The 12,334-nt window shown below is 39.8% G+C and overlaps 1 protein-coding gene and 1 pseudogene across 1 annotated transcript; both read right to left on the reverse strand.

The window, feature by feature from the left end:
* Positions 1-2,087: 2,087 nt before the first annotated feature.
* Positions 2,088-3,029, reverse strand: LOC103304121 (olfactory receptor 51A4). The gene has a single exon (XM_008161057.2). It carries the CDS (start codon positions 3,027-3,029, stop codon positions 2,088-2,090), a length of 942 nt encoding a protein of 313 aa, XP_008159279.1.
* A 7,879-nt stretch (positions 3,030-10,908) lies between these two features.
* Positions 10,909-11,856, reverse strand: LOC103304146 (olfactory receptor 51A7-like; annotated as a pseudogene).
* Between the last annotated feature and the right edge of the window lie 478 nt (positions 11,857-12,334).

Consider the following 12,334-nt stretch of genomic DNA (forward strand, 5'->3'; position numbering starts at 1 on the left):
TAAAATGTAGTCAAGATAGATAATTTTAGGGTGTAAAAGATAAGGTTTAACTCAGAGTTAAACCTTAGTTAAACCTTATCTTTGTGGAAGTCATTAAGCCAATCTTCAGAATCTCAACCTTTTCAACTGAAAAAATAGAAAAAAAAAGCTTTATAAAAATGGGTTATTGTGAGAATCAAAAGAGAAAATATGCCTAAAAATTCCAAGAAGTGAAAGGATTTTAGAGAGTGGCAGTTAGGAAAAGGGGGAGAGGTCCATGGGAGAGGAATGCACAAGTGATGGGCAGAGTCAGCTCCAAGCCACCAGACTACAAGAATGTTAACAAGATAAGGGGAAGAAGAAGAGGGGGACACTGTGTGAGTTTTGAAACTGATACTGTGCAGGGAAAAGGCGGGGTGAGGGGGTGGGGGAAATGGCCAATTAGGAAAGAATGGGGGACATAAAATAAGGAATGTTCCAGTTAAAAAGTGGAATGAACAGACAAAGAAGCTACCAGCACTTATAAACCTGTAGACAAAGAGATTCATGGGACTAGGTTTTTTCCCATTTTGAAAGAGAGCTGGGCTCTCCCATTTTGGGGACCCCTCCTGAGGGGATTACCCACTTGGAAACCCCTCCCTGCATGGGAGTTTGTATATGCTTACAATAAATTTCCACACTTTTGCCTAAAATCTTTTAGTCCATGGATTTATTCTTCAAACTTTGTGAGACAAGAACTTACAAGGAGAGTCCCAGCTTGCCATTTGGGGTATCAGAATAACCTTCAAAACTTGTATGTCATAGGACAAATTTTTATCTTTTTCTTGGGTCCACGCATTGACCTAAGTGCTCTTCACATACCACACCAATTCTAATCTCATCAGGTGAAACAAGAGACAATAGCTGAGACAAATGCTTAAACAGCAATAATCATCCAGGAACTAGATAGTACTTTACAATCAATGAAATTTTTTTTACAGAGGTAAGCATTGTTTTTGAATCTCTAATATAGGCAAAATATACTTCTGATAACAATTCCCCATTCCCCAAACATAGCCTCATTTTTACCTTCAATTGATAACAATTATTTATTGGAGATCTACTCTGCATTAGAAAATCCTAGATTAGGTACAAAGGCATAAAATATAGATATGTTTTCTCCCTTCATTGGTAGCATAGTTTATTTAGGAAGTTGAAACAAATAGAATAAACATAAGCAACTATATCTGTAATTAAAATTATAATAATAATAATAAGTATAAGAAAGAATAAATGATAACCAATTTAAGATATTTTTTTAAAAAAGAGAGGGTCATAATTTGAATTGAGGGATTAAGTAAACTATAATGAAATTAAGTTGAAATTTAAAAGAAGTAACAGAAATGAAATATAAAATTGGAATCAAGAGTATTCTAAAAAAATGGGTCAGATATGAAAACTTACCAGAAATAGAAAAGTGGTAAATGTAACAAATTTTCAGAAGGCCAACATAGCTGAAATTTGATAATGAGATATTGTTGAAGAGGTAGAGAATAGTCTTATAGTATGTACTTTATTGCTTTAATTTTATTCCCAAAGAAATAAGAGTTCATACTTTAAAAAGACATTACATCATTCAATTTGTCTTTTAAAAAGATTACTCTTAACTTGCATAGATAGTTAGAAAGCAGCACGAGTAGTCATTTAGAAACCAAAGAGGCTAATGCAGTATTTCCCTAAAAAATGCTAGTAACACATTACGATGATTAAAGCAAAGGAAACAAAATGAAGATGTAACTTGTGTCTAGATTAAAAAGAACTTAGTATAGATAAATTGAATATGGGGATAAGGAATCTATTTCTGTCAGAGGGATAGACACTACCATTTGTCTGTCTGGATTTGAACTTATTCCTTTATTTTTTGTTAACTAGATGGAAACCCCAAGAAATGTATTTCCTGTTCTGGTTTTATGCCTATATTCAGTATCTGGCTTAAAGAAAATAAAGCTTACGATATTAACAGGAAAAGCATATTGATGATTATTTGTCAAATATTAGATTTTCTCAAACTCACCTTTAATCTCTTACCAAAGATATTCACTCAATTAGGTTTATTCTATATATGACTGCTATATCTGCTTTTTACATAATTTTGCTACAACTCTTATTCTAATCTGCCTCGTTTTTATACAGTACACAATCGGGTTCATCAGTGGAGGCACAAGTAAGAGAATATTTGCCATGAGAACATTGAAGAGAGGAGAGGCATGCCGGACAAAGCGATGGACAATGGCAAGGTTGATTATAGGCAGATAGAATATGATCACTGCACAGATATGTGAAGTACAAGTATTGAGAGCCTTGAGCTGTTCTTTCTGGGATGCAATTCCCAGCACAGTCTTAAGAATCAGAATGTAAGATACAACAATCAGAATAAAGTCTACCATCCCACAAAGTGCTACAAAAAAGCCATAGATGACATTGATTTGGTTGTCAGAGCAGGCCAACTTCATTACATCCTGGTGAAGACAGTAAGAATGGGATAATTGGCTTTTGTTACAATATTTCAACTTTCTCAAAGTGATGGGGAAGGGAAGCACCAGGAGGAAGCTCTTAAAGGAGAACACTACTCCTATTTGGGCAACTCTGACAGTAGTAAGAATGGAGCTGTATCTCAGAGGGTTGTGGATGGCTAGGAATCGATCAAATGACATGATCAGGAGCACTGAGGACTCACATGCTGTGAATCCATGGATGAAGAATTCCTGGGCAAAGCAGGTATTGGCAGAAATTGTAGGAGCATTGAACAATAAGGTCCTCAACATGGTGGGCAGAGAAGATAAGGATAAACCCAAGTCAGACAGGGCCAACATGGACAGGAAATAGTACATGGGCTCATGCAAGGAGGGTTCTTTCTTGATGACAAAAAGGATGGTGCAGTTTCCTAGAATAGCAACAAAATACATGCTACAGATGGGGATAGAGATCCAGATGTGTGCATATTCCAGCCCTGGAATTCCAACCAAGAAGAATGTGGTGATTTCAACATGTGATGTGTTGATAATTGTCATGATGCATTGAGAGGCTCTGCAATGAAAGATTTTTGAGTTAGTAACATATCAATATCTGAAAATTTGTTTTTTTTTTTAAAAAAGCAGTTGTTGAAGGTTCCGGCTTATTTCCAGCTCTCTTTTGACAGAACAAAGCATTTATATAACTTATTATGTAGTGTGAAGTGAATGCTATTTTAGACTAGAATCTACCTATATCATAGATTAGAAAAATTACTTTTGGCATGTGTTCTCTATAGAGAAACTAGAAATGTATTTTTAAAAATTTATCTTTATGTTGAAAGTATTACAGATGTCTCCCCCCACCATTTACTCCATTGACCCCCTCCACCCACCCACCCTTGCCTTTTCTACACTATTGTCTGTGTCCATGGCTTATGCATATATGAATACAAGTTCTTTGGTTAACCTCTCCCTACCCACCCACTCACCCCTGCCTTCCCTCTGAGATTCATCAGTCTGTTCCATGCTTCTATGTGTCTGAATCTATTTTGTACATCCGTTTATATTGTTCATTAGATTCCACATATGAGTGAAGTCATGAAATACTTGTCTTTCTCTGCCTGGCTTATTTTGCTTAATACTCTCCAGGTCCCTCCATGCTGTCTCAGAGGGTAAATGATCCTTCCTGTTGCATTTCCTGGTGTAAACGTACCACAGCTTTTTTATCCACTCATCTATTGCTGGGCAATTGGGCAGTTTCCAGATCTTAGCTATTGTACATTGCACTGCTATGAACATAGGAGTGCATATATTCTTTCTGATAGATTTTTCAGGTTTCTTAGGATATATTCCTAGAAGTAGGATCACTAGGTCAAATGGCAGTTCCATTTGAAAAGAAAAACAAAATACATTTCTAGTTTCTCTATAGAAAACACATGTCAAAAGTAGGTTCTAGTCTAAAATAGCATCCTGATTTAATTTTCCCTGTGAAATATTGTTAAACCCTAGTCAATCTGGAATCCTTTACTACTTGCTTTCACATCTTAGATAAGATGTTAGGTAGAATATATGATTACTAGAATAACACTATAGGAAAGCAAAGGAATCTCACAACTCAATTTCTTCCTACCTCCTGTAACTCCAACAAAAGTAAGATTGTCTCAAAATCAAAACACCCTTAGTTTTATTCCCTATCTTCTAAAAATTGTTGATTATTTAAATATTCTTTAAAAAATTTCCACTATCTTCAAATCATGTATCTATTTGTAAGGGCAGTCAGTGCAGAGATGTCTGATAGGATATGTTTCATTTCTCCTGGCCAGGACTTTATGATCAATTGCATCATGCTGATAGGAGAATAATAACCTGAAGTGTCAATATCACATTTAGAAGAATTTGAATTCTGCTAAAGGCCAATTTCTGGAAAGATGAGTAGTCCATTTATATAATATCTGAAGAAAACAATTTTCCTAAAAATATGACTTTTGGAGGCATGATGTTGTATGTGGTTGGCTGTCAAAAAAGAGAAATACAGTGAAAGTCAAATAGATAAGAATATCTGAGTACTTACCAGAAAGTAAATATTTTGGAGAGCACTTTCGAGACTGGCTAAAAGATTTCAGCATAAAATTTCAGAAGTCACCCAATTCACTTGATACCAAAGACTCCACCTTATATAAGAGGGTTTGTTTCTTTCTTCTTCCTAATCATCTGCTCGAGGGGCACTGAGGTCTCTAGGGATTGCAATCAGTTCATATCTGGTCTGAGAATAAAAATAAACATGTAGAGATGCAGTGAATCCACAGAGATTGTTAATACTTTGGCATAAGTACACCCAGAATTTGGGACTGTTTTGCTTAGAGAGGTTCTTATTAACCAAGTATGGGAGAAATACAGTAACTGCTATGCAAAATCTCTGACACTTCTGTTGGGTATTTGGCTCAGATATTACTCCTCTGCCCTGAACATAATTAAAGCACAGATATTTAGAGTAGAACATGTGCATTAAAGGAAGTGATGTAGGACAGACACCTTATGACATGTATTTTTAGCCAAGGCTTTACCCCTGAAGCCTAGATTGATCCTTCTAAATACTACTGGGCATCACTAACTAATACAGAATAATATTGAAAATTTAAAAAAAGAAATAGCATCAATATTATAATACTCTTTCAGAGACTAGAATACTTTCTAACTGGTTTTATGAGTGATATCTAAACCAGACAATCTATAATAATAAAAGCGCAACATGCTAATTAAACCGGACAGCTGAACAACCTTCCGGACGTCATTCTAGATGTCCTTCCGGATGAAGCTGAGTCGGTGGGGGCCGAGGCAGAGGCAGTTAGGGGTGATCATTCAGGCAGGTGAGCAGTTAGGGGAGATCAGGCAGGCAGGCAGAAAGAGTGGTTAGGAGCCAGCAGTCCCAGATTTTGAGTTGGACATCCCCACAGGAGTCCCAGATTGCAAGAGGGTGCAGGTCGGGCTGAGCAATTCCCTTCCCCTGTGCATAAATTTAGTACACTGGGCCTCTAGTATATTATAAAAAATTTAATTAATGGGTAATATCTTATAAACATAGATACAAACATTTAAAAATCAGCAAATTCTGTATAGTGGTATATAAAAAGGATACTATATCTTGACAAAGTAAAGTTGATCCTAAGAATACAGTTTCAAAAATCATGACTATACTTCAAACTGACAGAAAAATAGAGATAAAACCATATGATAATCATCCTATCTAATAAAAGAGAAACATGCAAATTGACCATACCTCTGCCATGCCCACCAGCCAATCAGGAGTGAGTATGCAAATTAACCCAACAAATATAGTGGAGGCCACAGAGCTGGAGAGAGCAGGAGGCTTGGGTGGCCCATGGCAATTGGAGAAGCAAAGCTTTCTGCTGGCCATGGCCTTCCCTGACCTCTGCTCAAGGCTACAAAATTTCAATTATAGAAGATAAATAAATTCCAACAAAAATTGTGGCAGCCACAGAGCTGGAGCCAGCCGGAGGCTTGGGTTGCCCCTGGTGATGGAGGAAGCCAAGCTTCTCGCCCTGGCTGGTCCTGGCCTCTGCTCAAGGCTACAAAGTTTCAATTATAGAAGATAAATAAATCCCAGATACCAGGGCCTCTGCTTGGGTCACTTGGGGGCATGGCCAGCCTGCAAACCACCACAGACCGCTCACCCAGGCCACCCTGTGCCCCAAGGGAACCCCCACCCTGATCCAGGACACCCTTCAGGGCAAACCAGCCAGCCCCCACCCATGCACCATGCCTCTATCCTATCTAATAAAAGAGCAATATGCAAATTGACCATCACTCCAAAACACAAGATGGCTGACCCCATGTGGACACAAGATGGCTGCCACAAGATGGCCAGCAGGGGAGGGCAGTTGGGAGGGACCAGGCCTGCAAGGGAGGACAGTTGTAGGTGATCAGGCCAGCAGGGGAGGGCAGTTGGGAGGGACCAGGCCTGCAAAGGAGGGCAGTGGGAGTAATCAGGCAAGGAGGGGAGAGCAGTTGGAGGGGAGCAGGCCTGCAAAAGAGGGCAGTTGGGGGCAATCAAGCCTGAAGGGGAGGGCAGTTAGGGGTGACCAGGCTGGCAGAGGAGGGAAGTTGGGGGTGACTGGGCCTGCAGGGAAGGGCAGTTTGGGGGACCCAGGCCTACAGGGGAGAGCAGTGGGAGGAACCAGGCCTGCAGTGGAGGGCAGTTGGGGGGAACCAGGTCTGCAGGGGAGGGCAGTTAGGGGTGACCATGCCTGCAGGGGAGGGCAGTTAGGGGTGATCAGGCCAGCAGGGGAGGGCAGTTAGGGGTGGCCAGGCCTGCAGGGGAGGGCAGTTAGGGGCAATCAGGCTGGCAGGGTAGCAGTTAGGCACCAATCAGGCTGACAGGTGAGTGGTTAGGGGGTGATCAGGCTGGAAGGCAGAAGTGGTTAGGGGCAATCAGGAAGGCAGGCAGGTGAGTAGTTGGGAGCCAGCAGTCCTGAATTGCGAGAGGGTTGTTCCAATAGGATTGTGGCTAAATGGGTAGTTGGACATCCCTCGAAGGGTCCTAGATTGGAGAGGGTGCAGGCCGGGCTGAGGGACAACCCCCTACCATGCACGAATTTCATGCACAAGGCCTCTAGTATTAAATAAAATTCAAACACTTTCTCATGGCAAAATCTTTGAGCAAATTGAAATAGAAAGGTACTACCTTAATTTGAAAAAAAAAATATGTAAGAAATACAACAGCTAATATTATTTTAATGAAAAAATATTAAAAACTAGAGGCCCGGTGCACAAAATTCGTGCACGGAGGGGGGTTGTCCCTCAGCCCAGCCTGTACCGTCTCCAATCTGGGACCCCTCAAGGTATGTCCAACTGCCCGTTTAGGCCCGATCCCTCTCACAATCCAGGACTGCTGGCTCCCAACTGCTTGCCTGCCTGCCTTCCTGATTGCCCCTAACCGCTTCTGCCTGCCAGCCTGATCACCCCCTAACCACTCTGCTGCCAGCCTGTTTGCCCCCAACTTCCCTCCTCTGCCAGCCTGGTTACCCCTAACTGCCCTCTCCTGCAGAGTTGATCACCTCCAACTGCCCTCCTTTGCAGGCTTGGTCCCTCTCAACTGCCCTCCCTTGCAGGCCAGGTGCCTCCCAACTGCCCTCTCCTGCTGGCCATCTTGTGGTGGCCATCTTGTGTCCACATGGGGGCAGGATCTTTGACCACATGGGGGCAGCTATATTGTGTGTTGCAGTGATGATCAACTGCATAGTACTCTTTTATTAGATAGGCTAGAGGCCTGGTACAGGGGTGGGGGCCAGCTGGTTTGCCCTGAAGGGTGTCCCGGATCAGGGTGGGGTACCCTTGGGGTGTGGGGCGGCCTGAGCGAGGGGCCTGTGGTGGCTTGCAGGCAGGCCATGCCCTCTGGCGACCCAAGTGGAGGCCCTGGTATCTGGAATTTATTTTCCTTCTACAATTGAAACTTTGTAGCCTGGAGCAAAGCCAAGCCTGGGGCTCCCTCCGAGGCCCGCAGCCATTCATTTGTGTTGGGGTTATAATTGAAACTTTGTTGCCTTAAGCGGGTGGGCCTGGTCAGGGTGTGTGGAAAGCTTTGCTTCCCCTGTTGCCGGCAGCAACCCTGGCCTGCTCTCTCAAGCTCCATTCTGTCGCCATTTGTTTGAATTTGTTTACCTTCTATAATTGAAACTTTGTAGCTTGAGTGGAGGCTTAGGCCTGCAACGGCTATCGGAAAGCTTGGCTTCCTCGGTTACCTGGGAAACCTTGCTCTCTGTGGCTGTAGCCATCTTGGTTTGGGTTAATTTGCATGCTCGCTCTGATTGGATGGTGGGCGTGGCTTGTGGGCGTGTTGGAGGTATGGTCAATTTGCATATTTGTCTATTATTATATAGGATTTTTCTATTAATGTCAGGAAAAGTCAAGATTGTCTCTATTAGTATCCCCCTGAGTGCTCCAGACTGTGAGAGGGTGCAGGCTGAGCTGAGGGACCCTCCTCGCACCAAGTGCACAAATTTTGTGCATCAGGCCTCTAGTTACTTTATATACTGTGATCACATTGATTGTGGTAGTGGCATAGGGATTTCCACATGACCAGTTTTTCCAATCAAATTAAATTCATATCATGGGTATAGTGATCTGTTCTGCTTTAGGATATTAAGAAGCTATATTCAATTCTTTCCCTATATCTTTAAATAGAGCTGAAGATGTAAAAAGGGTCCTCTCTGCCTATTTATCCAACTTGTGACCATTCACCACACCATGTGGGTTGCCTTCATTCAGGGAAGGGAGTGAGAGTAGTGCTAATGACCTATTTTCAGCACTTAAGTATGCTAGAAATACTCAATCTAATTGACTTTATTAAACAATTCATGAATCAGGCAACCGTTATGACAATATCTTACCTAAACATGTTTGTTTGATTTTTAAGAAAATATTATTAGCTTTGTTGTCACTTGAAATGGAATATGTATCTTACTAGAACAGGCTTTTTGGTTCTCAGAGTGAGTTTGAATTAACTTCAGTCAAGGATCTTTTTAGTGAGGAGCTGATTATACACTCTATAGGCATGAGATTACTCTATTTATAAGTGATTTTCAAGGACTATTTTCACTTGCTTTTATTTTTTTATGCCCCAAGTAATTAATTTGTAGAATAAGTAAGCTGTATATTAATGAGGTTTCCCAGACATAGTTTAATTGCTTCTTTGATTATCTATCAGATATTTTATTCTTATCTTCAAAATTGATTAAAACCATAAAATTTTAATAAACATACAATTAACAACTAGGATGTTACAGATACTTTGATGGATACTGACAAAGAGAGAAGTTAATATCTACTTATTAAATCACTTGTACATTGAAGGTATAGATATTAAGGATAATACTGTTCTTTAAGATTATAAAGTGATGTACAGATTTGGATAAAAAACAATTATCCCAATATACATGTAAAGGAAGGGATTCATGCCCTAGCCAGTTTGGTTCAGAAGATAAAGTGCTGGCCTGTGGACTGGAGGGTGCTGGGTTTGATTCCAGTCAAGGGTGCATGCCCTGGTTGCAGACTAGATCCCCAGGAGGGGGCGTGTAGAAGGCAGATGATCAATTATTCTCTCTTATCATTGATGTTTCTATTCTCTCTCCCTCTCCCTTCCTCTCTCTCCAAAAAATCAATAAAAACATATTTAAAAGAAAAGTGATTCATGTAACCTATTGCAAATAATTGAAAATGTAAATAATAAAGTATTTTCCAATATATTATTTTATAATTTTAATCATTTTATGTATGTGATCCTTATATCTCTAAACATATTTCACAATACTTAGGACAGGAGAATTTTTAATAGTTTATATAAATTGTTGATGACTGACACCCATACACACAATAAATATTTAGGGGCTTTTGAGTATATGTGTGGTTGAATGTGTGTTTTATCTTTCAGCATTCTTCAGAACTGCTGATCATGGCTGAGTTAATTAGAGCAATGTTTGTTTTTTTCCTAAACAAACATTATTTTACCTTAAAATGTTTTTGTTTAAAAAATACTTTAAAAATAATATTTAAAATATCTTTAACCCTTTGCACTTGCTTGCTTTTTTCTCGATTCCTTTATTCTAATGCTAACCGTGTCGAGTCACACTTGACATCAGAGTGCAAAAGGTTAATTCTAATTAAGACTTGATTGCTATAGCTAAGGTTGCCATATAGCTAATTGTGTAGAGAGAAAAGTCAGTAAAGAGGTGGGAAACTTATGTAAAAAACAAAATTCAGCTGAGTAAATTTGAAAAACTAATTGACTTTATTAAGCAATTAATGAATTTGAATCTAGCAGCCTCTCATCTAGCTACTAGAGGGGCACTGGGTGTTGTACAAAATGGAAGGTTTTTATAGGAAGAAGGATTTGGCAAGGGACACATTAACAAAGAAAATAAAAGATTATGTTTAGACCAGGATATTTGCTTTTGGGGGGAAGGAAAGAGCAAGGGTTTTTATCATGAAGATTGTCTCTTCTTTCTATGGAGAGTGGGGGTGGAAGGGGTGAAGAGGGCCCATGTGACAGATTGCCTTACTGGTGCTCAACCAGAAAATTCCAGAGTGGTTGATTAACTTATATTTCTAGGAAAGTTGAAACTGCAATTAAATTGGATATTAAGTCTATAATGGCCATCATGGGCTTTTAGCATGAGTGATGCCATTTTGACTCTGTGGTTTTCTTTTTAACATTTAGTTATAAGGTTATAACCCTAAGCCTTACTGCAAAAATCACATACTCTAGATTGTTGTTGCTGCTGTATTAAACCAATATCTTTGCATTTTATGGGCCTACTAAGTATATGCAGTCTATTATTTTTTTTTCATTACCATTTTCAGATTCCCACATTGTTCAGAAATTTCTAACTGAGCTGGGTTTTTATATAGCCAAAATTTCCCATCAACCTTGTTTGTGACATAATTTCACCAGGATCCGATTTCTAATCTGCTGACTCTTTACAGAGTACACAATGGGATTCATTAGTGGGGGAACCAGAAGGAAGATATCAGCTATGATGACCCTAATAACTGGAGAAACATTTTTGGCAAAGTGAGGAAGGGCAGCCAAGGTGACAAGAGGCACATAGAAGATGAGCACAGCACAAATGTGGGAGATGCAAGTGTTGAGGACCTTGAGGCGGCCTTTGTGTGAGGCAATGCCCAATACTATTTTCAAGATCAGCATATAAGACACAGAAATGCACACCAAGGCTAACATAGTGTGCATTTATGGAGCCGCAAACAGTCCATAGATTACATTGACCCTGTTGTCAGAACAGGCCAGCGTCATGACATCCTGGTGAAGGCAGTAGGAGTGAGATAGAAGGTTTTTCTTACAGAAACTCAGCCTCTTTAGAATAAAGGGGAAAGGGAGGACAAATAAAATACTTAATGCCACAAATATCAGGCTGATTTTAATGACTCTGACACTGGTCAAAATGGTGGTGTATTTCAGAGGGTTGTAGATAGCTATGAACCTATCCACAGACATGATAAGAAGAGCTGATGACTCCATAGCTGAGAATCCATGAATGAAAAACTCTTGGGCAAAGCAGGCATCAGGGGAAATTCCAGTGGCATTGAACAAGAAGATTCTCAGCATGGTTGGAAGCGAGGAAATGGACAGTCCAAGGTCAGAGAAGGCCAGCATGGAGAGGAAATAGTACACAGGCTCATGCAGAGCGGTCTCTGTTTTTATGAGAAAGAGGATGGTACAGTTCCCCAGGATGGCAATGAGGTACATGAGGCAAATGGGGATGGCGACTCAAATGTGAGCATGTTCCATCCCTGGGATCCCAACGAGGAAGAAGGTAGAGATTTCCACTTTAGAGGTGTTAAAGACTGACATTACAGGGCTGTGATAGAATCAGGATACTGGTCTCAGAAGAGCCTTCCTGCAATGGCATAAATAGATTAGCTCAAATGTGTATGCTTTAATCATCTGGTTGATATGAATCTTGAGATTACAGCTAGTTTCTTACAATAATTTTTTGAACTAAAACACTGCTGTATAATATGTAAATAAGAGCAATATCAGGAACAATGTAAGTAAGATATTAAGAGAAACATAAAAATATATTAATCTGCACAATTAATCACCAACACAATATTTCAAATGCTTTTCTTGGACTTAACATACAGAAAGAAAATAATAAATTTCGCGGCTTCTATTTCCTATAGCAACTTTTTGGATAGTGGTGACATTAAATTTGACAACTGTATAGATAAATGTAGGATCAAATAAAGGAATCCCTTAATACAATTGCATTTGTAGTTATTGAATAATATTAATTTTTAAGAAATATGATTCTTTCAAAAACGGGGCT

The sequence above is a fragment of the Eptesicus fuscus genome, chromosome 13 (genome assembly GCF_027574615.1).
Source record: "Eptesicus fuscus isolate TK198812 chromosome 13, DD_ASM_mEF_20220401, whole genome shotgun sequence".
NCBI classification, from domain to species: domain Eukaryota; kingdom Metazoa; phylum Chordata; class Mammalia; order Chiroptera; family Vespertilionidae; genus Eptesicus; species Eptesicus fuscus.